We start from the raw sequence: 27935 nt of genomic DNA, 5'->3' as shown, positions 1-27935 counted from the left end.
GCTAGTTTGCTGTTACAAACAAGGTGAAAGGCAAGGACCGACACCCCAAGCTGTCCTCTGACCTCCACACACATGCTATGGCATGTGTACTCACACACACACATCGTACATACATGGGTTATTTACAAGAATGCATACATTTAAAGTTCCTAATGCTGAAATTTAATACTTTTATAAATATCATTGTATAATACTAGTTTATTCAAGAAAGAATACTTGAAACTAAAACAGTACTGGGATTTATCATTTTTAAGAATTATCTTACATTGGTAACCATTTCATGAAAATTCTTCTTATATTGCTAACAAACCTCATTCACAAAACAAAACTCAAAGACATTAAATGAATGATCATTTTCCTTCTAAATAATTACAAATGAACACAGACAACTACCTTACCTATAGAATACACATGTAACTTTTTAGTTTTTGGCTTTTTTTTTCTTGAAGTAGGGTCTCACTTCTGGCTCAGGTTGACCTGGAATTCACTATGGAGTCTCAGGGTGGCCTCGAACTCATGGCGATCCACCTACCTCTGCCTCCTGAGTGCTGGGATTAAAGGAGTACGCCACCACGCCCGGCTTCAGATGTAACTTTTTAAAAAATATATTCTAAAAATATTATTTGCAAGCAGAGACACACATACACAGAGAGAGACAGAATGAATGAATAAATGACTATGAGCACACCAGGGCCTCTAGTCATTGCAAACTAACTCCAAATGCATGTGCCACTGTGTGCATCTGACTTTATGTGAACACTGGGAAATCAAACCTGGGTTTGATCAAGTTCCAGGTCAGCCTGGCCTACAGTGAGACCCCCACCTTGGAAAACAAAACAAACAAACAAAACAAAGTAAATGGCATTACATTAAATATATGTTACACACTAATAGTTGCTTTCATAAGCTTTGAAAAAAAGTTTTGTTTTTCTTCTAGGAAACTTAAGATACAGTACTTCCCAGAAAGATGCTCAGTTACAGAAGGCAGTTTAAATAGTAACTTAGTATACTTCTATTTGATCTTTCTCAAGGGAAATAAGTATTCATACATTTCTATGGCATCTACAAAAATGCTATTTTTTGGTGAACTGTTAGGTTTGTCAACTTCAGAGACAACCCACTGAAATTGGAAGTAACATTTCCTCCCAGAGAGGGCACAGATGGAGAAGAGGAACAGGAATTATTTGGCCTTCAGTTTATGCACACGTACATACAGGAGTCACAAAGAACAGGTATGAGATTAAATATTTTTTGGATGAGGAATGTGCATACAACTTAAGTTCTGATGTCCTAACAACTCCTCTATGGATTTCTCATTCTATCTTGCCTTTTCTATAAAATACAACCCTGATTATAATTTGGATAAGTGGCCTTTAATCCTAGCACTCAGGAGGCAGAGGTAGGATGATCACTGTGAGTTCAAGGCCACCCTGAGACTAATTCCAGATCAGCCTGGACCAGCGTGAGACCCTACCTTGAAAAACAAAAAACAAATAATTTGGTTAAGTGCTAGGTGAAAAGTTGTAAAAGTAGAATCAAGTGGAATCAAGGAAGTAAATCCTTTGGTGAAGCACTTGAAGCACAACCAGCAAGTAAAAATGTGCTTCTCTTCCTCAGTGCATGTACCTCTAGATGACTAAGGATCCAACACAGGGCTCGGGGCGCTAGGCAAGTGCTGTACCATTGAGCTGTAGCTCTCCCCTTGGTCCTGGTCATGATTCTTGAAGATTCACTCCCTGATTCTGCCAGGTGACATACATGTCAGATTGAGTTTGAGTAGACTATCCTTGTTCCTCCTTACCTAGCAAAAGCCCATTTTACTTAGGAATGAAAAAATATTCAGAACACTGATTTTGAACAAACAGAATATGAAGTATGAAATGCAGATTTCACTTAGCCTCGCATAATTTAAAAACTTTTTGTATGTAAGGAAAAGAGCTTTTATATCAAACAGGGGAACAGAGCTTAGAGCACCATTGTCTTAGTAAAAGCAGTGAGATGGTAGGGTAATACAAAAATCATGGCTCTGCAATCCATAGAAGTATGATGATATAAAAGGCAGACTTTAGTTGAGCTCAATCTATCAAAGTTACTTTGAAAAGGAGTATAACCAGACTAGACAGTAAGTCTTTCCACTAGAAGGAGAGATCAGGTCTATCCAAGCAATAGCATGGATGACAGGTTGAGGTAGAGTAAAAAAGTTCTTATAGTTTGAGGCCTAGTTTTGTAAAGCAGCGAGGATTAAATTATTGGAAAAGCAGAAGATAAAATTGGTAAGTGGATGAAGATGAGACAAGGGAGTAGTTCACAATGAGTCTGCTGTTGAGCATAGCAACTGGATAGTAGCGCAGAGCTGAAGGAAAAAGCAGAGTCTGGTTAGGTGAGCCAATCAGGTGGTAGGCACTGAGGAGGATTTTCAGGTTTCATTTTTTGTTTTTTTGAAGTAGGGTCTCACTCTAGCCCAGGCTGACCTGGAATTCCCTTAAGTAATATCAGACTGGCCTCAAACTCATAGTGATCCTTTTACCTCTGCCTTCTGAGTGCTCAGATTAAAGGCGGGTACTCCCACCACGCAAGTGGATTTTCAGTTTTAACAGTAAATTTGATCACCTGTGGGAATGTAATGTCCCTAATTCAGGTGTGACTAGCTTCTGTCATTGCCGAATGAGGTTATCACATACAGAGTTCATGCTTAAGAATCCCAATTGAGTTGCAAAAACAAATTACAAAAATATCCCCAAAACCTCATGTTTTAAGTTTATGATTTTGTGTTGGGCTGCATTCACATACTGAAAATGCTTGGTAAGTGAATGCGAAGTTCAAGAAGGAGGTTTATAAAACCTAAAATGTCTCAAGTCAAGAAATAGCTATACAACATATACCCATCTTACATGAACACTTCTGTATAATGTGAGAAACAGAAAATAAGATTGGAAAATAATAATCTTGACCTATGGTTAGCATTTTGAAAGATGAGCTTACTTTCCCATAAAGTACTAAGCCCCATTATCAGAAATATGTTATTAAGGTAAATAAGCTAAGCCATATACTGTATTGGTATGATAATTCTGGGGTGTATATTTATATCTTTTGAAATATAACAGAGTATACCTCTTGTAGAACATTTTTTTTTATTTCTAGGCATAAATCTTTCAATGATATAAAACAAATTTTGTGACACAAAGAACACTTATGACCATAAAATAAGGATACTCACTGAATGACATGTTATCTTCGTTTATGTTCTCCTCATTGGGGAGTATGAATAACTAACTTAAAAATAATCATTGTACCTTATTTTAATAACATTACACATAAAATTTGAAGAAAAAAAGTAACAATTTAAATAGAGATAAAAGAAGTATGTCTATTATATTAAAAATAGACATGTTAGTTACTACTACTAACTACTTTGTGCTTGGAACTGTTCTGAGAAGTTTACTTGTGTCATCTTTGATTTGATACACAAAGCACCTTTGTGAGGTAGGTTTCATTTTGTTATTATAATCATCTGTTTTAAGGTGAGAAAATTGAGGCACAAACAGATTAAATAGCTTGTCCAAGGTCACATGGTTGTGAGGCCAAAGGCTTAAAATTCAAACCTAGACAGTATGACAAGGCATATGAGATTAAACTAAAGTAGAAAGATCAGGAATTAAAAATGGGCTAGGCTCTTATAATTTATATGATTTTAAATCTACAGGATAAAAATCATTATTACTGTAATCTAAAGTTAATGGTTCTGATCCTCTGTCTTGGTATATGTACCAACAGTTAAGATAATCTTTACAAATACATATAGAAACAAATCAAGGATAAGATGTGGAAGAGAAAACCTGTCTTCCCATGCTTGCTTTAGAATTTTCTTGTGCATAGAAACCATTTATTAGTTAAATAAGGTCTAAATGTGAGGTTTGGTTTCATCATCTAATTTCTGTTGTATTCCAAATTATTTTCCAAACAGGAGTGAACTAACTTACTTTTTTTGTACTTATATTTTTAAAGTGGTGGTCTAATAAAAGATATGAGATTCCTAAGAGTTATTTGCAAGTTTTACAAGTATGCTTTGTATCTCCTTTTAAGTTTTAACTAGATAATTATCTGACAAAAAATCGAAGTGAAATAGATTTTTCTTGAAATTATCTTTTCAGTTTTGGTGTTTGTCAGACAAAAACTGACAAGGGATCGTTACATTTTGAGCTTGAGAAATGAAAAATATTAAAACCAGAGGTAAATTACTTTACCAAATTACCTCAAATATAAGTTTATATTCTGATTATGTGATGACATGTTATTGTGTGTTTCAGGTGACCAAGTCAACTGTTTGCCTACTCTACCGACCACTATAGGTTCCAATGGGTAACGTAATTGAAAACCCTCTGCCGAAGAACACTTTGGGAATATGGTGACTTCTGTTTTGGACTTCTAAAGTTAAAAAAAAAAAAAAAGCTATTGCTTGTTAAATGAGGCCACAGTATTTTTTAAAAGTTCATATTGCCTGCTGTTAATATTTCTGTGAATATAAAAATATAATTTAAAATGAATTTAAAGTTTGTTGGTGGAAGACAACAGATGGTCAAACTTCTTTTCCATCAACCAGTTATTTCTGGTGACGAAGAATGAGTTGGTAAAGCAGTTAACAATACATTTTCCAAAGACACCAAGGGGTCTACGTAGTACTGTAAAGCTGGACTGAATCCCTTCTGCTGTAAATACTGGATGCGACCTTGGTCAATCAGCAATTTGCAAAGATGCCCTATTTTCTTCTTTTCTTCAACAGTAAGAATTCTAAATTGAATAAACACAAAAAAAACAGTATTAAAATTTGTACAAGTTTATAAAAACTTATTTTTGTCACATTTATTGAGTCACCACTAAGTTAGTTACATTATACTAGGTGCTATGTAACTTGCTTCCAATACTTGATTGTCACAATAAGAATGTGTGTATTTTAACTTACTCTAAAATTAGTTTGCAAAATGTATTTTCTTTTTCTTTTAGATTTTATTTTATTTATTTATTTGAAAGGTGGGGGGGAGGGAGAGAGAGACAGAGAGAGGGAGAGGGAGAGGAGAGACAGAGAGAGAATGGGCACCCCAGGGCTTCTAGCCACTGCAGACAAACTCCAGATGCACATGCCCCCTTGTGCATCTGGCTTACGTGGGTACTGGGAAATCCAACCTAGGTCCTTTGGCTTCACAGGCAACACTTTAATTGTTAAGCCATCTCTCCAGCACAAAATATACTTTCTGAAACTGTTGATATGATCATCTTTTTTAAAAGAAAGTAGACCTCTTACTCAGTTTCACTTTCTTTTTTTTAAATATATATATTCCCAAGGTAGTCTCACTCTAGCTCAGGCTGACCTGGAATTCACTGTGTAATCTTATCTCAGGATGGCCTCAAACTCATAGCAATCCACCTACCTCTGCCTCCCTTTAGCCAAGACTGGAAAATAATCAGTAAATTTCACTTTCTGTTGTTCTACTGATGAGAATATTAAATGGCAAATTCTCACAATAAACTGTAAGTTTAAATTATCATGTTCTGTTTATCATGGCAAAGCCTTGTGCAATGCTGCTCCTTCCCTGGGATACAATTAGCCCTTGCTCTAGCATACTCACACTGCATGTGACTGGTTCATTAGTCATTGTGTAGCAATCTTGATTATCAGACTGATGGAGGGAGTATTTGCAATGCTTTTACACAGGGTTCTGCTCCATGCATGGTTTTAGGTGCTGGCTCTTGAAATGTAATACCCAGGGGCCAGGGGGACTATGGTGTAGCAATAATAACCTATAGACTTGTGTCTTCTTGCAGGACTCACGTACCCAGGCAAACTCTCCGTACTGTCCTCTAGGCTTCTGTGTCCTCCATCTTCATGTTCATCACCGTCATCATTTTGATTGACTATGTTCTTTGTGCTCACAGACAAGGCTTCCAAAGATGTTTTACGCATTCCACAAGTGGCCCAGCTACTCATCCGCTGGAAATAGTAGAATTCTGCTGCTCCAAGGCCCAGAGCCCTGAAGTAGTCTTTGCCCACATAATGTCTCCAATCACACCTGTGGTGACAACAGAGTGCAATAACAATGCCAGCCACAGGGTTCCACTTCTGTGGGACATTTGTTTCATTTCCTTCCTTGGCCAAAGTGTTAATTTCTTTTTCTGTTTTATCATTCTTTATACGTTTGGCTAACGGTTCTTCATTCCTTTGCTCAAAACTGGCAGCATAGGTTTCAACCAAGCATCGTAATGCAAGATCTGTAAACACAATTATGTGGCCCCCCAAACCACATCATCTTTAAAAATAAATATATATTTTTTACATTTCTTAAACAGAATGGTTTTAAAACCCAAAATAACAAAAAACAACTCAGTTTTATACTCACAACAATTTGATCATACATTATCAACTTTGTTCAAATTTGCTCTTTCCTATCTTTACTTTTCTAGTGATTTATTCTGTATAAAGTCTACTTCCTGATAAAACTTTTGAAAGCTTAACACATATAATCTGAAAACCTTTGTCCAACTCCTTGAATTGTCTTTCATTTCTCCCATCCTAGACTAGGAGATGACTTATAGTTACATAGACTTTACATTCCAAGGAACTTTTAAGCTTAAGACACCCAAGGAAAGAAATGAAGGAGAAAGGCAATTTTGCTTTGAATACTGCTTCTAATTCAAGATGCTAGTCTGTCTGTCTTTTGTTTTCTCTCTTTTTGAGATAAGGTATCATATAGCCAAGGCTGGCCTCAAAGCCATGGTCTTCTTGCCAGCCAAGTGTTGGTATTATATGCATGTTCCACACCTGCTTAAGATGCTAGTCTTGAAATGCAGTATATTCACAGCAAAGAGCGATGCATTGGAAAGTTGAGAAAAGAGAATCAGAATATGGAAAGTTGGACTCACTGAGTAGCCTTACTATTTTCATGTACTCTTTCAGCAAATATTTACTAAATGCATTTAGTGTACAAAACACTGAGGATACATGATGAATACAAACTTAAAGAGGGGTTGTATGCCAGGCTACAATAAAAAATAGTATTATTTTAAATTAAAAAGATGGATTTTTGATGATCATGGCTACTTCTCATTGAAAACTGCTATAGTGTATAGTTGACAATTTAGGGAAGATCACAAATATATTTTGTAAAAACAAAACATTTGTTTGAGGCCAGCCTGAGACTCCATAGTGAATTCTAGGTCAGCCTGGGCTAGAGTGAGACCCTACCTCGAAAAACCAAAGGAAGGAAGGAAAAAAGGAAGGAAGGAAGGTCTTAAAGTGGACCTGGAGATGTAGTTCAATAATAGAGTTCTTACCCAACACATGTAAAGCTATGGGTTCATTCTCTCACCCTGGGGTGGAGGTATGGGGAACAGTTTAAGAAGTCATTGTGAAGTTTCTGGTTTCTTACTTTGTAACAAGCCAGATCCTCTACTCCCTCCAAAATAACATGAGTTGACATGTCCTAGTTGTAAATGCCCAGATATTTTTTCCAGTGCTAGTGATTATTATTGCCAGTAGCAAATGTATTATTATAATTCTATATCTCTTTTACCCAAAATGTAATCAAAATTAGCTTCCAAATAAATGAGAGAAAAAGGAAAAAAACCACATTTGTGGATTAGATTGTCATACTGTGTCCAATTAATTAAAAACAAGTGAAAAGTTTTAAGCCTATTACCCTAAGAGGAAATAAGTGAATAGTATGTGCTATTTTACTAGTAAATTTAATTCTAAATATGGATTTAAGTCAACAAAAATAATTGGGAAATATTTGGAGAAAGTGATAGTTTTTTATTTATATGTGACTTATGTGAATAATTTTGAGAAATAAAAATATAAAAATATTAAAACAATTAAATTATGTTACAATTAAAAAGGACTTGAGGGGCTAGGAAGATGGCTCAGGAGCTAAGACTGCTTGCTGAGCAAACATGAAGACCTGAGTTTGAACCTTCAGCACTCACATAGAAAGCCAGATTCCTATAAACCCAGTGCTGAGGAGGGCAGACATGAGTACTGATGGGGCTCTCTGTCCAGCCAATCTAGCTGAAAAATGGGGAGCTCTAGGTTCTGTCAGAGACTCTTAGGGAAGCAAGGTCAAAGAACAAGACACTTGGTGCTATCTCTCCAGCCCTCAATCACGTTTTTGTGAGGTAGGGTCTCGCTCTAGCCCAGACTGACCTGGAATTCACTATGTAATCTCCGAGTAGCCGAGCCTTGAACTCACAGCGATCCTCCTACCTCTGCCTCCCAAGTGCTGAGATTAAAGGCATGCACCACAATGCCTGGACTCAAGCTCTTTTTATCTTAAGTACCTTCTCCATAGAAAGGGACAAGAAAATAGCAAACCGTTATGGCCAAGACCATTCATTCAAACACTGAGTTCCTCTTACACACCAAGGATATGCACTATTCTAAAAATAGTAGAATTGGTTATAGAAACAGATAATTAGAATAAAGACATGCAGAGGCAGGCTATTATGACAATACTAAGCAGGCAATAGTACATAAGAGGGCTCCTTACACTGGTGATAACTAAGCTGAAGGTCAAACTGAAACTGAGTAATTCTTTCAATTGGATTTACCATGGAATTCCAGGAACAGCAGGAGCAGTGGTATAGAAGACAATACATAGGGTCTGTTTATGGAACAGTAAAGCCATAGAGAGCTACTGATGAGTTTCAAGACAAAGAAAGATACATTAGGTATGTAGCATGTGGGTTGAATATTAATACTTAAAGGATAGATATACGACCATGGAAGACAGGAATGGCATTGATGAAGGAGACGAACTGAGAAAGAAATGTCACAAAAGGAAGAAAACTGAATTTCAATAAAGACAAGCAACTGAAGTAGAGATAAAAGGGAACATCAGAGAGACAGACAATGGGGAATGTGTACAGAACACAATAAACAGCCATAATAGCTTATGCTTTAGGGAAACATGGACTGAGCGAGAAGAGTCAAAGCTTCAGATGGACTTATTTTTTTAAAGTTTATTTGGTTTATGAGAGGGAGGGGGAGCAGAGAGAGAGAGAGAGAGAATGAGCATATCAGGACATCCAGCCACTGCAAACAAACTCCAGACACATGTGCCACCTTGTATATCTGGCTTATGTGGATACTGGGGAATCGAACTTAGGTCCCTAGGCTTCTCAGGCAAGTGCCATAACTGCTGAGCCATCTCTCCAACCCTGGGCTTGCTTTTGAACATTTTCATGAGGGTTAAATAAGATAAAGTCTATGAAAAGCACTCTAAAAATATAAACAACACAAATATACAGTATTCAAGCCATTTTTAGCCATGTTAAGTACCACCTAATGAAGGATCTAAGTTTCCTGAATGAGCATGGATGATGAAATAAATATGAGGCAAGAAGATGTAACAGTTAACATTTTGTGAGCACCAATTCAGACCAGACACTTTGCCTGTAACCTGGTAAATAATTACTTAATAATAAATAATCCCTATTTTACAGATGAGATAACAACCATTCAGAAAGCTTGGGTTGTGGAAGTTACACAGCTGACCTAAAGGGTAAGCTATCTGACTTCCAAGTGGCTTCTATTACCATACTAGCACTTAGGCTTCATGCATGATAGTTTTGTTTTTTTCCAAGATAGGGTCTCACTCTATTCCAGGCTGACCTAGAATTCATTCTGTAGTTCCAGACTGGCCTGGCACTCAAAGTGATACTCCTACGTTTCCTACCAAGCGCTGGGATTAAGGGTGTGTACCACAATGCCCAGCTAGATGTCTTAGGTTGTTCACATAATGCCAAGACACAAGAATCTTCTAGTGAGAAGGTTACAGGGTACTTAATAATCAGGTTACCAACTCTAAACTCAATACCTTCCAGAAGGTGGAATCATAGTTTCCCTAGATAATACCTTTTCTTTTTTGGTTGACACATACCCCACAGAACTTTAAGGTACCACACAACACAGCATTTACATATAAAACTAAATTCACCCTATGAAATGGTCCAAGTGAACATGTAAGTAGGAAAGCACTGTATTTCACTTAACATGGACCAGTGCTACTATGAAAAAGATGAGTTGTGAACATAAGAAATCTACTCAAGAGAAAACATTCAAATGATTAGAGCCATGCAAGCTAAAACTTACATGTTAATTTAGATGTTGTTAGCCTATTTGCATACCTGTTGCCACACCACACAGATGCTTTCCAATTCCTACCACCGGTAGAGTTCCTTCCCTTAGAACAGGAATTTTGTCTGAAATAAAAAGAAATGAGAGTTCATATAGCCCTCATGTGAAACAAAGAAAGGGGGGAGAATATGAATTACAATCTTTGAATTTTAGGCCTGAAAATCACTAAGACAACAACAAAAAAATATTCTCACTTCATGGAATCTAACATATAACACAGGAACATGCTTAAGGTTTATGATAACAGAAAAGTATTATGTCTAATATTTTTTTTTTTTTTTGAGACAGAGTTGCACTCTGTAGCCCTGGCCTGGAATTCACTATGTACCCCAGGATGGCCTCAAACTTCTTGGTGATCCTCCCACTTCTGCCATGCCAGTTCTGGGATTACATACTATTATGCCTGCATTCAGCTACACAGTTTTTAAGCAATGATTTTTATATAAATACTTGATTGCTTCTCAAGTCTGGATTAAAATTATGGGTGGGGGATGTTCGCACTGCCTTCTTTTTAAAGAAACGATATAGAAGGGCATTAAGGAGAATGACTTAGCAGCATATATGTACAGATGTAAATTCACAGATGACTTATTTTCTTTAACACAGTTTAAAAAGTATCTTGGCTACAGAGAATTAATTCTATTTTTACATTTTTTAAAATATATATGTTATTTATTTATGGAAGAGACAAAATGGGCACACTAGGGTTTCCACCAACTACAAACAAACTGCAGATGTTTGTGTCACTTTGTGCATTTGGCTCTACGTAGGTACTGGTGAATTGAACCCAGGTCATTAGGCTTTGCAACGAAGTGCCTCCTTAATAGTTGAGCCATCTCTCCAGTCCTAAAGGTTATTTTAAAAAAAACATTTTATTTGTTTATTTATTTGTAAGGGATAGAAAGAAAGAGGCAAGAGAAAAAATGGGCACACCATGGCCTCTAGTCTCTGCAAACAAACTCCAGATACATGTACCATCTTGTGCATCTGACTTTATGTGGTTACTTGGAGAATCAAACTCGAGTCCTTAGGCTTTACAGGCAAGCACCTTTAACTGCTAAGCCAACCTGCCAATGAGTTATCTCATTTTTTACATGATTGTGACAGGTATGTTAACTAGCAGCAGAAGGCTAGTGTATGAGGATGAACACTAAATTTGAAAAGGACAAAGAAGCAATCTAAGCACATGTCAGAATTCTTCCAACATGAAACTTCCTTTCCAGTGGATATGAAAAAATAATTTTTTAAGATTTCAATCTTAATTTAACTTATGTTTATTTTTTTTATTTTTTATTTTTTTTGGTTGTTCAAGGTAAGGTTTCACTCTAGTCCAGGCTGACCTGGAATTCACTATGGAGTCTCAGGGTGGCCTCGAACTCATGGCGATCCTCCTACCTCTGCCTCCCGAGTGCTGGGATTAAAGGCGTGCGCCACCACGCCCGGCTAAACTTATGTTTATTTAAGCATTACACATATATATATGCATATATATATATGTATGCATATTTATTTGAGTTGTTGTTTGTTTGTTTGTTTTGTTTTTTGAGGTAAGGCCTCGCTCTAGTTCAGGGTGACCTGGAATTCACTATGTAGTTTCAGGGTGGCCTCGAATTCACAGTGATCCTCCTACCTCTGCCTCCCGAGTGCTGGGATTAAAGGCGTGCACCACCACGCCCGACTGTGTTATATATATTTTATATTAACAATAGACCAATTTTGTTTTTCCTGAAGCACCACTCTACATGAATGGATTTCTAGGGAACACTCAAATTAGAATTGTCCATGCTTTCTGTGAGAGCAACAGTTATGCAACTTACTCAAACACAAATGCTGAATGTCAATCTGAACTCTTTCAAACACTGCATTCTTCTTTCTGTGTTTACCATCAACCTGCACAGAGAACATTCCTGTAACAATACTTTTAATGTTTCAAAAAATGAAGATTTCTTTTGATTTTGAAAATTCAGAGTAAATAAGCTCATTTTTTTTACAGTGAAAAAAGAGAACAAATTTAAAAAATCTAAGGGTGTATATTTTTGTATAAAATTCGGAAATGACACCACACATTATTATATGTTGAAAATTGCATGAAGTATTTCCTTTAACTCATTCACTCACAAAAGAATTAAGGCTCAGAGTCATTAAGTGATGATCTCCCTAGTATTATACTTTGACTTGCTCTTCTGACTCTTTAAAAGAACAAAACAATTTTAACCATCATACTCATGGATTTTATTAATCTAAGTGCCTACGACAATCTACATGTCTATCACAGTGCCTAACAGCGTGCTCAGTCATCTTTATTGAAGGGTAATCTGCCAGACATGCAAATGTAGGAGCAGGACCAAGACTTCATTCCCAGCTGGAGGCTGGCTTTCTGCATACATTTCCTTATCTTTGCAATAATTTTAAGAACTCCTACTACTGACTATCAAAATTTAAGTTTTAAATTACCAGTACACTTAGTGTAAAAAAGAAAACTATTAAGTATATAAAAAAGGAAATTTATTTGAAGAGACATGTTCCTATTTTTTTTCTCCTAGAAGAAAAATACAATGTTTGGTCAGCAATATACTGCAATGATCTCACTTACCTTGAATCTTGTGGTCACTTTTTCTACTAGGATGAAGTGAACTTTTTCAGCATCTTTTAAGGCAATATCAACCCAGTGAGATAATTTTCCCTTTCCTGCTCCAAACTCAACAAAGCATCTTCTTGGACCAAGTAACTTTAATTTTTCAATGTTACCTAAAATAGAAGCCTGCAAACTTCACAGGATTATTTTATAAACTAGAGCAAACAGATTCGACTGTAATAGGAAAACAGCAAGGCAGTTTCTATGTAAGGCAGTATGTTTACATAGACAATCACTGCTTGGCTTAAATTTTTCTTTCTCAAAGTTTAAAATATTAAGTACTCTATATGTGAGGCCATATCCATGCCAAAGATTTTTTTTTTTTTTTTTTTTTTTTTTTTAGTTTTTTGAGGTAGGGTCTCACTCTAGCTCAGGCTGACCTTGACTTGGAATTTACTGTAGTCTCAGGGTGGCCTCGAACTCATTGCAATCCTCTTACCTCTGCCTCTCAAGTTCTGGGATTAAAGGCATGCACCACCATGCCTGGCTATGCCAAAGATTTTAATATATGCTCACACATACTTTTGAAATGGAAATTGTACACTAAAAGAGAAACTAAATAAATATCCTGAGAAAGAACAGAATGGTCACTTCAAATCTGTGATCAAAGGTAGTTACTGTGGTCTCACCATACCTGCTGCTTCAGGTGCTTGGTGGCACAATCACCATTCTTAGGGTCGTTCAGGGCATCATATAATGCTGGATGAGACATAATGCGACCTTTAAGTGTAGAATTCAAACCTGTATCAAAACATAAACATGATATCTTAGGTAACCAAATATGAAACTACAGGTCTATGAACAATCACAAAGTATCAATTCATATCCCACTTGATTGTGCTAAAATAATTTAGTTTAAGCAGACATACCTTCACTTGCTTTTCTCAATTTCTTAATTAAGTTTTCCAACTGCTCTTCAGATAGACTGGAAATTGGAACCTATGTACAAAAGAAACAAAAGAAAATAACACAGCTAAAACACGCTGTAAGGAACTGGGGCAGAGGCCGAGCTTTAGGAGCTTAACAGCAGGACATATCCCATGGCAGTTTAGGCTCTTCTTCCTGATAAACCTCTTTGCTCAGCTGCCACTGTTAGTGCCCAACTGCCAATGCTCTACTCAGTATCTGCCAGGCTACTTTCATTCCTCTAACCTCCTCAGGGACAAGAAGTCTATACAGAGTTCACGAGTTACAGGGGACTCAGAACCATCTTGTAGCTCATGATAGGAAATAATAAACTGAGGGCAGCCCATCCCTAACAATCTGATTCTGTAGGAAAATTCATTATAAATTCAAAGCAACCAATTTATTTCATATAAAAATTGGAACATGGCCTATTTATAACATGAAGACAGCTTACAGACAGTATTTGAGATGAAATATTCAATAGTTAAGTTAAACACAATGGAGCACACCTTTAATCCCAGCACTTAGGAGGAGACAAAGGAAGGAGAATCACCATGAGTTTGAGGACTTTGGGACTACAGAGTGAATTCTAGGTCAGCCTTGGATAGAGTGAGAATCTACCTCAAAAAAAAAAACAAAAAAAAAAAAACCCAAAAACTATTAATACTTACTAATTGTTCAGGTATTCCTGCTTCATCCTTTAAGCCTGCATTAATATCTTGAATAAAGAAATCCTTGACAAAAACAAAACCATAACAGTACTGTTAATATAAAGTTCACAAAAACTAAGCTGAAGAACTGATTCTTCCCTTCATCCCATATTCTCTTTGCCATCCCTGCAATGCATTCTGTCATTAAATACTGAGGACCTACTCCTATGATGTCTGGTTTGCTTTAAGTGCTGGGGATTACTGTAGGAGGTAACAGATAGGCAGATGTGTAATGCTAGCTTTACTTATGTGTTTAACAGTGGAAATTGGTGACTGAGTGGAATGAATGAAGTATTCAGGTATTACAATGTTGTTGTGGGACTGAAAAAATACAATAGAAAAATTAGTTATAAATACTACACTTTGATGGGGTTTTTTTGTTTGTTTGTTTTTTCGAGGTAGGGTCTCACTCTGGTCCAGGCTGACCTGGAATTAACTCTGTAGTCTCAGGGTGGCCTTGAACTCATGATGATCCTCCTATGTCTGCCTCCTGAGTGCTGGGATTAAAGGCATGCGCCACCACACCCAGCATGATGTTTTCTTAGCTAAGAATGCTATAGGTAAATTGTGCTATATTCATGTATTTGAGAGAGAATGAATACAGTTGCAAGTGAATTCCAGTTTCTTGCCACTGCAAACAAACTCTAGACACATGTACCATTTTGTGCATCTGGCTTTACATGGGTTATTGGGAACTGAATCCAGGTTGGCAGGCTTTATAAGCAAGTGCCTTCAACCACTGAGCCATTTCCCCAGCCCGGATAGGATATGCTTTTTTAAAAATATTTTATTCTTATTTATTTATTTGAGGGAGAGGAAGAGGCAGAGAGGGAGATGGAGAGGGGGAGGGAGAGGGAGAGGGAGAGGGAGAGGGGGAGAGAATTGGCATCCCAGAGCTTCTAGCCACTGCAAATGAACTCCAGATGCATGTGCCACCTTGTGCATCTGGCTTACGTGGGCACTGGGGAATCAAACTGGGGATCCTTTGGTTTTGCAGGCAAGTGCCTTAACTGCTAAGCCATCTCTCCAGCCTGGATATGATTTATTTTAATTTTTTTTGTTTATTTTTATTTATTTATTTGAGAGTGCCAGACAAGAGAGAGAAAGGGGGGGAGAGAGAGAGAGAGAGAGAGAGAGAGAGAGAGAGAGAGGGAGAGAAAGGGCACACCAGGGTCTCCAGCCACTGCAAAAGAACTCCAGATATGTGTGCCCCCTTGTGCATCTGGCTAACATGGGTCCTGGGGAATCAAGCCTTGAACCGCGATCCTTAGGCTTCATAGGCAAGCGCTTAACCGCTAAGCCATCTCTCCAGCCCCCAGGTATAATTTTTACATGGGAAATTTATCACAAACTACTTTTATATAGTAAATTTTTTTTTAATTATTTGCATGTGTCAATTGTGTTTGTATATGTGTGTGTATGAACACATGCGTGCCATGGCACACCTGTGGAGGTCAGGGGTGTAAGTCTTCTCCTTCCATCTTGTTTGAAACTAGGTCTCTTGTGCTTTTTTGCCACTGAGAAGGTCAGTTTAGCTGGCCTCATGAGCTTCAGGATTCTCCTGGCTCAGCCTCCACTGCTTTAAACATGTTGGGATTATAACAACACGGCATTAGGCTTTATGGATCCTATGGATTGAACCTAGGTTGACAAGTTTATAGAGCAAGTTTTAACCACTGAACCACCTCCTCAGCCCCTACATAGTACACAAAATTAAAAAAAAAAAATCTTAGCGAAGAGCTTCACAAAGTAAAGCAGAACAAAGCTATGACCACCTAGGTACCAAGTTTCATAGTACACAGGTGTGCCTGATACATGCTGTTCTGTTTTTCTAGCCCTGTATCATCATTCACTACTTTTCTTTCTTCCTTGCCACTATGTCCTGGCATACAGTGAACCTTCCAAGGTTATTACATTTTTAATAATCTGGCTAGTCTCTCAAACTTTTCCCAGAACACAGATTCCAACTGCTAACTGCTGCTGACACACAGATAAGGAACAGACTCACAGGTAAAACCTTGTCATGAGAACCAAAGCGGCTTTTGCTGAAAGGAGACTCTCCATGTGGGCCTGCAGAGGGTTGATGGGTAACTGGAAACAGGATGTAAAAGCTTGGCATCTCTGCCATCATACTGCATCTGTCTGAGACCTGACATTTTAATTGACTCTACCATGTGAAGCATTTAATGAGTGTTTGTCTAAAAACTGGTAACATAAGATTGATTTACTTACCTCTTTTTGTCCCCTTTAAAGAATGAAGTAACTAAGATATATCAAATTCTGGGATTAGTGAACTTCCAAGGCTAACAATGATTCCATGATAGGAATGGAAGCTCTCCTTCAAAAGGGAGCGATTATCTGATGATGAGACCTGGACTGCAGCCCAGGTAGGAGTGATGACTTTCTCAGGTGCCGGCAGGACCTCAGTCTGACCAGCCTGCTTAACCATGCAAGTATCCTATAAGTCCCACTGCTCTTCCACTTACAGTCTATATGATCAGCACCTCAAACACATGGCAGAGGAAGACATTCCCCTAGTCCTTCCTAGTATGCCACAATATTGAATAAATTCTTTCCCAACTTCACAACTTGATTGGACTACTGAGGATAACGGGTGGTCAAATCTGGTCTTTTGGGATCCCAGAATTAGGCCTTTGGCCTGTGACTATGGAAACAGCCTTATTTCCTTTTTATTAAAAAGAGCTAAAGTGCTAGAGGGGTAAATGGTGGTCATAATTTTTCTTGCAAATCATTTTAACAGTAAAATACTTTTAAAGACAGGATTTCACACTGAAGCTCAAGCTGGCCTTAAACCCACCCAGTCCTCTTGAACCACTTCCCAAGTGCCATGGATACAGGCATGAGGTGCCATACCTGGTTAAAGTACTTGAAATTTATAGCATCAGGCCCAGTAGTTCTGAACTGGAAGGCATCTGGCAATGTACAGGAGCATTTTGTCAAAATTACTGAGAAGAGGTGCTGTTTGGAGACAATTCTCTTATGGGTTCTGGATGAGTTTGCTCCAGGCTATTATGGAAGTATAGCTATATACCAAATAACCTTAGAAGATAGAAAGAATGTTTCTTTCTAGATGACATGGCAGGCTTCTTTAAAATTGTCTGCTTATGGGACACAGGTCAGGCAGGTGTGTATACTGCTCAAGTTGAAAGTAAAATGTATTTCCTAGGAGTTTGGGGCTCGGCTTTTTTTTTTTTTTTTTTTTTTGAGGCAGGGTCTCACTTTAGCCCAGGCTGACTTGAAATTCATTATGTAGTCTTATGCTGGCCTTGAACTCTCCACGATTCTCCTACTTCTGCCTCCCAAGTGTGCCACCACGTCCAGTTAGGGCTCAGCTTTAACACAAGCCCACTGGACATGCTGTATTCTCATCTAAGCCGCTCTGTGTCAACTCCAAAGGCCATGGGAAATAAAATTGATGCACATTTAAGAAGCCTTTTTTGCATGTTATGAGGCAGTAATAAAATCCCCAGAGTTTTGGATAAAGTTGAGTAGTATAGCATCTACTTAGTACGTATTCCAACACCAAAAAAGAAAACATAAAGTCCTTTCTCTCAACTCAGGATTGTCTTCTGCTGTCACCCACAAACCTGTGACAGGCTAACTTGTTGTGGCAACTATAATGTTTGCCCCAACATCTACTCTCAGTAAGAGGAGATAAACACACTTTCCCTCACAAATCCTTTTCCTATAAGTACTTTTAGATATACATGTGCACGTACACAAACATGTATGCATTTTTTTAAGCATGAGCCATCAGGCCTAGCTTCACTTTTCTTTTTTAAAAACATTTTATTTATTTATTTATTTGACAGAGAAAGAGGGAGAGAGACAGAGAAAAAGAATGGGCGCGCCAGGGCCTCCAGCCACTGCAAACAAACTCTAGACATGTGTGCCCCTTGTGCATCTGGCTAATGTGGGTCCTGAGGAATCGAACCAGGGTCCTTTGGCTTTACAGGCCAACACCTTAACTGCTAAGCCATCCCTCCAGCCCCCATGTATGTATTTTATTTTATATTTTTTGGTTTTGGGAGTTAGGGTCTTACTCTAGCCCAGGCTGACCTGAGTGAGGGGATTAAACGCACGCACCACCACGCCCAGCAATGTATGTATTTTTTGATCAGGTTGACAGCTGACTGTTAAGACATTACTGTGTGTTAAACATTCCACTTTGTGACTATCATTAAAATTTTTCTATTCTATTCTTAAGTTTCTTTATAAAATAAATTTCAGGGGCTGGAGAGATAGCTCAGCAGTTTAAGGTCCTTGCTTGCAAAGCCCAGAGGTCAAGGTTCAATTCCTCAGTTCCCACATAAAACCAGACACATACACAAAGTAGCACATGCATCTGGAGTTCATTTGCAAAGGCCAAGGCCCTAGAGTGCCCATTCCCTCTCTTATTCTTTCTTTGCTTGCAAATAAGTAAATAAAAATAAGACAAAAAAATTCCATAGTGTGTGTTTAGGTTATATTATGTTTTGGGATACATATAGTAAAATAGTGAATACAATGAAGCAAAAGATATATCTATCATTTCATAGTTATTTTCCCCCTATTCTGTTACTGAATTGAAATCTGAATTTTAAGTCCTTGATTGAATGAATACTAAGACCACCTAGTCATTTGAAATGGTGCCAAGTTCAAATTCATTATCTCTATATACTCAGTATGACTCTCAAAGATGCTGCCTAAGCTTTACCTCCTTCTCTAAATTTCCTAATGCACCATCACCCCCTCAAACACCTTGTACCACTACAAAAAGTCAGCTACCAAGATGGGCGTGATGACATACATGTTTAATTCTAGCACTTGGGAAGCTCAACAGAAGTAATGCTTGAGTAGGAGACCAGCTATCTCAAAAAAGTAAACAGCCTTTAATCCCAGCACTTGGGAGGCAGAGGTAGGAGGATCACTATGAGTTCAAGACTAGCCTGAATGAATGTATAAATAAATACCCTACCTCAAAAAACCAAAATAAATTAAAAAAATAAAATAAACAAAAATTAAAATTAAATCCTGGGGGCTAGAGAGATGGCTTAGCAGTTAAGGCTCTTCCCTACAAAGCCAAAGGACCCAGATTCAATTGTGCAGGACCCTCGTAAGCCAGATGTACAAGGTGGCCCATGCACATGGATTTTGCAGTGGCTGGAGGCCCTGGCATGCCCATTCTCTTTCTATCTGCCTCTTTCTCTCTCTCTCAAATAAGTAACAATAAATAAATTACACATACACACATATGTAAATGTGTGTGTATGTATATGTATGTATGTATATATATATGTGTATGTGTGCATGTATATACATATATATATATACACACACACATACACATACACACACACACACACACACACACACACACACACACACGATTAAATCCTGGGCTGGGCATGGTGGCACACACCTGTAATCTCAGTATTTATTTAAGAGGCAAAGGAAGGATGATTGCAAGTTTGAGTTTAGCCTGTGCTATCCCTCCTCCTATTGATCACTGTTTCTGTCTGTGTTTTGTTCCCTATGCCTGTATGCTGGATGAGAACCTTTCCACCAGCAGTGATGTCCTAGTCTATCTCTACCTTCTGCCTTACCACTGGCTCTTTATTTTCGGCATAAAGTAAATGTACATTTCCTCAGTATAAGACAGCCCCTCTATGGTGCATCTTTTCTTATTGTCATTCTAACTCTCACAGACAAATGTCTTGAAAGATTGCCATTTATTCACATATCATTTCAGTGTGATTTTTGCCCACCCAATCTATTGAGTATGGATTTTGCCAAGGTCTTCATCCTTATCAGTCACATATTGCCAGTCTAACTCTAATGGACTCTTTTCCATCCTTATCTCACTGGATTCCTCTGTGAGCTACACAGTGCTAAACACTCTGAAATTCTTCTTCCTCTAGACTCTGACGTAACATGCTCTTCTAGTTTCTTACTATCCTGTCTCTGCAGCCACTCTTATTCATCCCATTTTCTGATGGTTTCTTTACTAGCCCCCCCTTCAATGTCACCATTGTCCAACATTCTGTCCTAAGCTACTCTCAAGTCTTATCTCTTACTCAGCATTCTTTACATTTTATATTCTAGTCACATGAAATGCCCAGGTCATGCAAAGCTCTGTACTCTCACTTCTATACCTTTGTGTAATATATGCACATACATTCCTCTTTGATAGGCTGATTCCCCCTTGTCCTTTAGCTCTTATGTGACACGTCTTTCAGACAAGCCTCCATGACTTCTCTCTCATTTTTCTCACCCTCTATATTCTCCAAAACAGGATTAGGCTCTTCCCCCTTAGGCTCTTTTACTTAATCAGTTTTAGCACATAATACTGTATTATCCATTTCCCTTACTAGATTCCAATGTTATTCCAGAATTTTATTAAATACTAGGAATATGGTAGTTTGAATAGATAGCCCCCACTATATTCAGTGTTTTCTTGGTTTGTGGTTTGTATCTGCAGCCACTTGGCTGGAGGCGGTGTCACTGGGTGGATCTTAGGGTGCTTGGATTTGAAATTCCAATCTAAAGATATGCAAAATGCCTAGTTCCACCTGGGGTTCCTGAAATATGCTCTGTGGCTTTTGGCTTTTTTTTTTTTTTTTTTTCTCTCTCTGACTGGTTCTTTAAGAGGTGGCCGACTTCTACCATTATGGAACTTCTGGATCTGTAAACTTTGATAAATCCCTTCCTTCCATAACTATGCCTAGTCCAGAAGTTCATCTCAGAAAACCTGAAGCTGTCTGCTACAAGTAGGATTATAAACTAAAATAACTTTAGTAGACACTAGCAAATATTTTTTTAATAAACAGTAAAATTATTCTCTGAGCAACATTCATGTTCCATATAATTTTATTCTCTCAATTAAGACTATAACTAAATTATAATCTCATATACTAACATGCATTTGCTAAATTCAAACCTCAACCGCAAGTGTTGTTAAATATACATACAAATAATACTGAGTCGTGTGTGTGTGTGTGTGTGTGTGTGTGTGTGTGTGTGTGTGTGTACGTATAAAATCTCACATACCACACATTAAAAATACTTACAGGTTTTGGCTTCTCTCTTGAGTTACATTTTTTCAAATGTTTTGTTAGTTGGTCTTCATATACGGTGCTGCATTTAAAGAGAAAATTTAGAAAAGAGAGAGAAATTTTAAAATGACAATTATGACAATTATTGTTTCTAGCACAGAAAAACACTTATCTGGTCCATACTTACTGCTTTGGATCCAAAGGACACAGGATTCTTTTCCGAGAATTTTCTTCCTAATAATGGGATACACTTGTTTAAATGAAATATCAAGATTAATATTTAATGATGCTTGATATAACCACAGTGTATCTATATTCCAAAAACAAGGTAAGGAAACCCTTTTAGACTTTCTTTTTAAGAATATAGGAAAACTGAGAAAAAATCAAGTTGTGGGATTAATAATAAACACAAACTCTTCAGTGTAGCTGGCTTTTGCATATATGAGCAAATACTGCTATGGACAACAGGTTATCAAGAAGGCTTACATATGGGATTTTGCATCTGAGATAACACAAAACAAGTATGATTATTATACTTACCACTGAGAACCAGTTATTTCAAATAAAGTAATTAAAACTGACAAAATAGCCAGGTGTGGCAGCACAAGTCTTTAATCCCAGCACTCAGGAGGCAGAGGTAGGAGAATCACCATGAGTTCAAGGCCACCCTGAGACTACATAGTGAATTCTAGGTCAGCCTGGGCTAAAGTGAGACCCTACCTCGAAAAACCTTAGAAAAAGAAAAAACCTGACAAGATATTGTACATATACTTATCAAGTACAACAGTTTGTTTTAACGTAAGTATATACTAAGAAATGGATAAGCTGAACTGTTTGTTTGTTTTCAATTCTTATTTATTTGCAAGGAAAGAAAGAGAATGAGTGTACCAGAGCCTCTTGCCATTGCAAATGAAGTCCAAACACAATATACCACGTTATGCATCCAGCTTTGTGTGTGTACAGGGAAACTGAACCAGAGCTGTGACACCCTGAAATCAAGCACCTTTAACAGTTGATCCATCTCTCCAGCCCTGAACTTTAGAGAGAGAGAGAACGACCTGGCATACCAGGGGCTCTAGCCATTGCAATCCAACTCCGAACAGGTTAGCCACATGAACTTGGATGCATACATGACTTTGCATGTCTGGCTTATGTGGAATCTGGGGGAGTCAAACATGGGTCCTTATGCTCTGCAGGCAAGCACCTTAACTACTAAGGCGTTTCTCCAGCCTTGAATTTAATTTTTGTTAATAACACAGACCTAATACCTCACATACTTATTCATTTTGCAAAATGCTGTCCACTTAAATTTTGACGTATCATTGATTTTAAGTGTGTCTTGTGTTCTAACTTGTTAAAAATGTGGGAAAAAGAAAACATAATATAGAGAAAAGGCATCTTCAGAACAATTACACATGACATTTTAACAGTTTAGTATGAGACAGCTTATTCTACTGGTTTTGCAACTTTCCAGTATAGTAGTTACAACTTTTCAAGTTACACATATTTAACTGTAGGCACTGGGGGGAGGGGAGAAGGAAAACAGTGTTGGCAGGTCTACCCGACAATCCATACGAACATTTGTCAAAGGCCAGCTATACTGCTTAGGTGATTCTCAGCTCTATACTACCAGCCCTATGCACCTATGGTGGGCTTACTGTCTCATGTAGAAGATAAGACTAATACAAAATCTTGCTTCCTAAGATTTATGAAAACTGCATTTTTTAAAATAAAAATGAGAAAACTGCTTAGCATAGTGCTAGACACACTGACCAAATACTCACTCTTACTATTTTTTCTCAATTTATTTCAGTTCTGAAGTATCTGTCAGCATGTCTATAAAACTAATGAATTTTAGAGCAAAGTTAAAAATTTTTTAAAAAATATTGTACATTACTTCTTCCTTATGGTCTACTTTTAGGCTTAATTTTGAGCTGGGCCCTTTGGTGGATACCTGTAGTCCCAGTTACTTGAGACAGTGAGGCTGACAGATCTTTAATGCCAGCATGAGACCTCTATCTCAAAAAACAAAAGAAAATACAACTTCCAAAGAAAGTAAAAGACTCTAAATTCAAAGCTAATCACAAAATGAAGAATTATTATTTGGGCCTAGAAACAGGGTTTCTCAACTCTGGCACTAATGACATTTTGGGGTAGAGATTTTTTTTTTGGAGGTGGGGATGGGGACTGTCCTGTGGTTTGTAGATTTAGCAGTACAATGTCTGTAACTATTAGATTTCAGTAATATTTTTCACTTATAGGCAAAATGTCTTCCAACATTGCCAAATGTCTGGGGGAAGGGTGGTGGTGAACAAAAATCATTTCCAATAGAGATCCACTAGGTAAAAATTACTTTAGTAGTGTCATTATAGTTATATATGATTCTTTAAAATATCATACCAGTTATATCATAAATTAGATTTATGTCAACCGTAGTCATAGAAAGTATTTCTGACTCATGTTTTAAGAGTTCTTTCTCTGAAATCTTCAAAGGACTAATTAATCAGATTAAGTTTTTTTGGGGGGCTATACCAATTATCGTGTGGGGCTTAATGAATATTCTTTTTTTTTTTTTTCCTGAGGTAGGGTCTCACTACTACTAGGCTGACCTGGAATTCACTGTGTAGTCTCAGGGTGGCCTCAAACGCATGGTGATCCTTCTACCTTTGCCTCCTGAGTGCTGGGATTAAAGGCATGTGCCACCATGCCAAGCCTATTTTTAAAAAATATTTTTTATTTTTATTTTTTTTTTTTACAGAGGGAGGGAGGGAGAAATGGGCATGCCAGGGCCTCTAGCCACTGAAAATGAACTCCAGATGCATGTGCCACCATGTGCATCTGGCTTATGTGGGTTCTGGGAAGTTGAACCTAGGTCCTTGGGCTTCACAAGCAAGTAAGTGCCTTAACTGCTAAGCCATCTCTCCAGCCCAGTATTCTATTATCTTTTTTTTTTTTTTTTTTCCTGAGGTAGGGTCTCATTTTGGCCCAGGCTGACCTGGAATACTATGGAGTCTCAGGGTGGCCTTGAACTCATGGCGATCCTCCTACTTCTGCCTTCTGAGTGCTGGGATTAAAGGCATGCGCCACCACGCCCGGCTCCAATATTCTATTATTTTTTTAGAATTTTATTTTAGAGACAGTGAGAAAGAGAATTCATATGCCAGGGTCTCAACCACTGCACTCAAACTCCAGATGCTTGCACCACCTAGCCTTGTGCTTGCCTCACCTTTATACATCTGGCTTATGTGGGATCTGGAGAGTTAAACATGGGCCCTTGGGCTTCACAGGCAAGTGCCTTAACTGCTAGGCCCTCTTTCCAGCCCACAATATTTTGGGTTTTTTTTGTTTGTTTGTTTTTAAAATATTTTTATGTATTTACTTGCAAGGGGAGACAGAGAGTGTGTGTGTGTGTGTAAATGGGCACACCAGGGCTTCTTGTCACTGCAAATGAATTCCAGATGAAAGTACCACTTTCTGTATCTGGCTTTACCTGGGTACTGGAGAACCAAATCAGGGTTGTCAACTTTGCAAGCAATTGCCTTTACCTACTCAGCCATCAACCCAGTCCTCAATATTCTCCTACTTATCACCATTAGTCACCTTCCAGATGACTACAGAATAAGAACAAAATTATTCTAAGACAAATTTCATTCTTCAATAAAAGAATGTTTGCTGGGCCCTTAAAACCAGCCAATACAGGTGTGGAAGTGGATTTCAAAATTTCCCACAATAAGTCACATCTCCCATATTCCAAAGCAAGAAAGTGTGTGTTTGCAGTATGCTTAAGTATCAGTCAAACCCAAATAGCAAGCAGGCTATCACTATGTTGGGCAGTGGTAGATAAGGGGCTGATCTGCACTGGATTTTTGCCTACGATAAATTACTTGAATAAGAAATAAAATACGCATGGGAGAGAGGGATTAGTCATCAGAGGAAATAAACAACAGTGGACACTCACTGCAAGCCCAAAGTTGAGCTAGCTAGGCCAAATGAGCCAGCAGGTGCAATAGTGGCATGTCTGTTATGGGGGAAACCAACCACTAACTGGACTGGAGACCCATTCCACCAGAAGGAATACATGTCTGATACTGAAAACTTATGACACGGGAAGTCATAAGCCCTAGGGATTTAACACCTGCTGGTGTCTGGCTAAATGCATATATTATGCTCACCAAACTGACTGGTAAACACTTCTCTTAATGTTCATACCCATATATTAATGCTATTCTCACTTTCGCTACAGAAGCTTCTCTTTTCAGAAGGCAGTGACCACTGGGATAACCCAAAACTCACCAAAGTGATGAGAAGTGACAGAAGAGTGCTCAGCACTGAAACAGCTCTATCACACCTTCCAAGGCTCAGGGTCCATTGTGGAAGAGGTGTCAGGAAGAATGTAAGAACCAAAGGAAGGGTATGACTCCTTACAATGCATTCTTCCAGATACAAAACTGGCTTGGTTATCTATCACCTTGCAGTGCCTGACATTACTTACACGAGACTGGCATAATAGGAGGAAAAGATAATGACATCAAAATAGGAGAGACTGATTGAGAGGGGGAGGGGATATTATGGAGAGTAGAGTTGTGAAAGGGCAAGTGTGTGTGTGGGGGGGGAGGAATTATGGTTTATTCTATAATAGTTATGGAAGTTGTCAAAAAAAAAAAAAAAAGAACCCAGGGTTCAATACCCATTATCCATGTGAAGCTGGATGTACAAAGTGGCATATGCATCTGGAATTTGTTTACAGTGGCTGGAGGCCCTGGCATACCCATTCACATACACATGCTGTCTCTGCTTGCAAATAAATTTAAAAAATAAATCAAATAATTCTAGACTTTTAGAAGATATGAAATCACCTATCTGAATTTGATTCTTTCTAATCTTATTAGACATGCTCTTTTATCTATGTTCTACTCTCCCCACTTTTTTTTGTTGTTGTTATTTTGTTTTTCAAGGTAGGGTCTGGTTTTAGTCCAGGCTGATCTGGAACTCTTGGTGGTCCTCCTACCTCTGCCTCCAGAGTGCTGGGTTTAAAGGCACTTGCCACCACCCCTGGCTTTTTGGTTTTACAGGTAGGGTCTCTAGCCCAGGCTAGACTGGAATGTACTATGTAGTCTCAGGGAGGCCTTTAACTCATGGTGATCCTCCTACCTCTGCCTCCCAAGTGCTGGGATCAAAGGCATGCATCACCACGCCCAGATTTTTTTTGTTTTTGAGACAGGATTTCATGAAACTGAAGCTGGCTTTGAACCATTCACTATTTAGCTGACTGTCTTGCCTTGTTCTTACTTTTATTTTCGAATCATATTGATATACATACATATAACATATATGTAATATATGTAGTATCTAGATACAAATATATACTGGCTGATTATATATATCAGTATTACTGAAAAAGCATGAACATTTTCAATTTTAAAAAGCGATGTATCTTAAAACTTTCCTTCCCTATTCTAGCCCAGTAGTTACATAAGCTGCTTCCTAGAGTGCAAATCTAAAAATTTGCAAGGTTTCTCCTCAATACATTCATAAGTGGTTAGCATTCACCAATTAGAGCACGATTAATGAAACCTAGCCTTCAAACACTACTTTGTCTAAGTTATCCCTTCCTCATGGGCAGGGAGAGGAAGGCGGAAGGGAAGCAACAGTAGCCGTCTGGGCAGCACTACTGAGGTAAAACTAGGTAAACGTGTCGCAGCGAGCTCTTCAGTTAGTCAAAGAAAGCAATCAATGCTCGTGGAAGTCAGAGCTGCGTTCATTCAAGGGAAAGCTGGAGAATCCGCGGGGCAGAAGTAGAAACCTGCCAAAGAGGGGAGGGCCGGGTTCCAGCACCCACCGACCGCGAAACTTATTTCCGACTCTCAGGAGGGTAGGGCGATCGATACCAGACCTCCGCGGCTCCAGCGTGTTCACCACAGAACCTTTTTCCCGCGGCCACCACCATCCTGCAGAACCGCTTCTTCTTTTCCACATAATAACTGCATCTACCCTCCGTCGGAAAACCAGAGGCGTGCGAAGCCGCCATACTGAGGATGACTTCGGCTGGCGACCTTCCGGCGATTGGCACAAAAGTTACCAATTTCGTTAGGGTCCCTTTCCCTTAACGAACATGGCGGTTCCGCGTCCCGCCAGCACAGCTTCATATCCGGAAATAGCACAACTAGCCCCACCCGGGCTCCTTCCGTCATACACCGGAAGAGGGTGATGGTGGCTGGCAAGGACCAAACTTTCTTCGTCTTTCCTCCCATCGCTCTTTCTCCTCCTCCGCGGGAGCTTAGCGCCAAACTCAAACTCTGTCAGGACTCGGTTGCTTTTCAGGCTTGTACGGAGGACCTGTTGGGCTTTTCCTCACACCCACCGGAACAGCGGGCCAAGATGAGCCAAGTTCTGTTCCAGCAGCTTGTCCCACTTCAGGTGAAATGCAAAGACTGCGAGGAGAG

General features: G+C 38.5%; 3 protein-coding genes across 7 annotated transcripts in view; 2 read left to right on the top strand and 1 right to left on the bottom strand.

Annotated features, from left to right (window-relative positions):
* Lrrc39 (leucine rich repeat containing 39) overlaps positions 1 to 4436 on the top strand; it is a 34062-nt gene extending 29626 nt beyond the window's left edge. For both annotated transcript variants that reach the window (XM_004663947.3, XM_045138843.1), the window contains 2 exons: positions 1096 to 1232; positions 4308 to 4436. In XM_004663947.3, the coding sequence (XP_004664004.1) occupies positions 1096 to 1232; positions 4308 to 4363 (193 nt within the window). In that variant the 3' untranslated portion in view covers positions 4364 to 4436. The remainder of the gene's footprint in view (positions 1 to 1095; positions 1233 to 4307) is intronic.
* Positions 762 to 27649, bottom strand: Trmt13 (tRNA methyltransferase 13 homolog). 2 transcript variants are annotated; one of them, XM_004663946.2, is made up of 11 exons: positions 27386 to 27648; positions 21680 to 21726; positions 21508 to 21574; positions 14399 to 14461; positions 13691 to 13760; positions 13456 to 13562; positions 12780 to 12947; positions 12004 to 12076; positions 10177 to 10251; positions 5832 to 6264; positions 762 to 4788 (listed from the first exon to the last, which is right to left on the bottom strand). In XM_004663946.2, the coding sequence occupies exons 1-11, from the start codon at positions 27518 to 27520 to the stop codon at positions 4593 to 4595; spliced, it is 1434 nt and encodes a 477-aa protein (XP_004664003.2). In that variant the 5' UTR covers positions 27521 to 27648; the 3' UTR covers positions 762 to 4592. The 2 variants fall into 2 exon arrangements, with proteins under 2 accessions (XP_004664003.2, XP_044994777.1); XM_045138842.1 differs by lacking the exon at positions 762 to 4788 and having other exon boundaries at positions 5851 to 6065; positions 27386 to 27649.
* The window catches only part of Sass6 (SAS-6 centriolar assembly protein), a 42337-nt gene continuing 41980 nt past the window's right edge, over positions 27579 to 27935 (top strand). Inside the window, exon 1 of one of the 3 annotated variants that reach the window (XM_045138839.1) lies at positions 27579 to 27935. In XM_045138839.1, the coding sequence (XP_044994774.1) occupies positions 27700 to 27935 (236 nt within the window). In that variant the 5' untranslated portion in view covers positions 27579 to 27699. The other 2 variants (XM_045138840.1, XM_045138841.1) reach the window with 2 other exon arrangements.

This window comes from Jaculus jaculus, chromosome 19 (genome assembly GCF_020740685.1).
Source record: "Jaculus jaculus isolate mJacJac1 chromosome 19, mJacJac1.mat.Y.cur, whole genome shotgun sequence".
In the NCBI taxonomy this organism is placed as follows: Eukaryota; Metazoa; Chordata; class Mammalia; order Rodentia; family Dipodidae; genus Jaculus; species Jaculus jaculus.
Note: the sequence above shows the minus strand (reverse complement) of the source record. Positions and strands in the feature narration are given on the sequence as shown.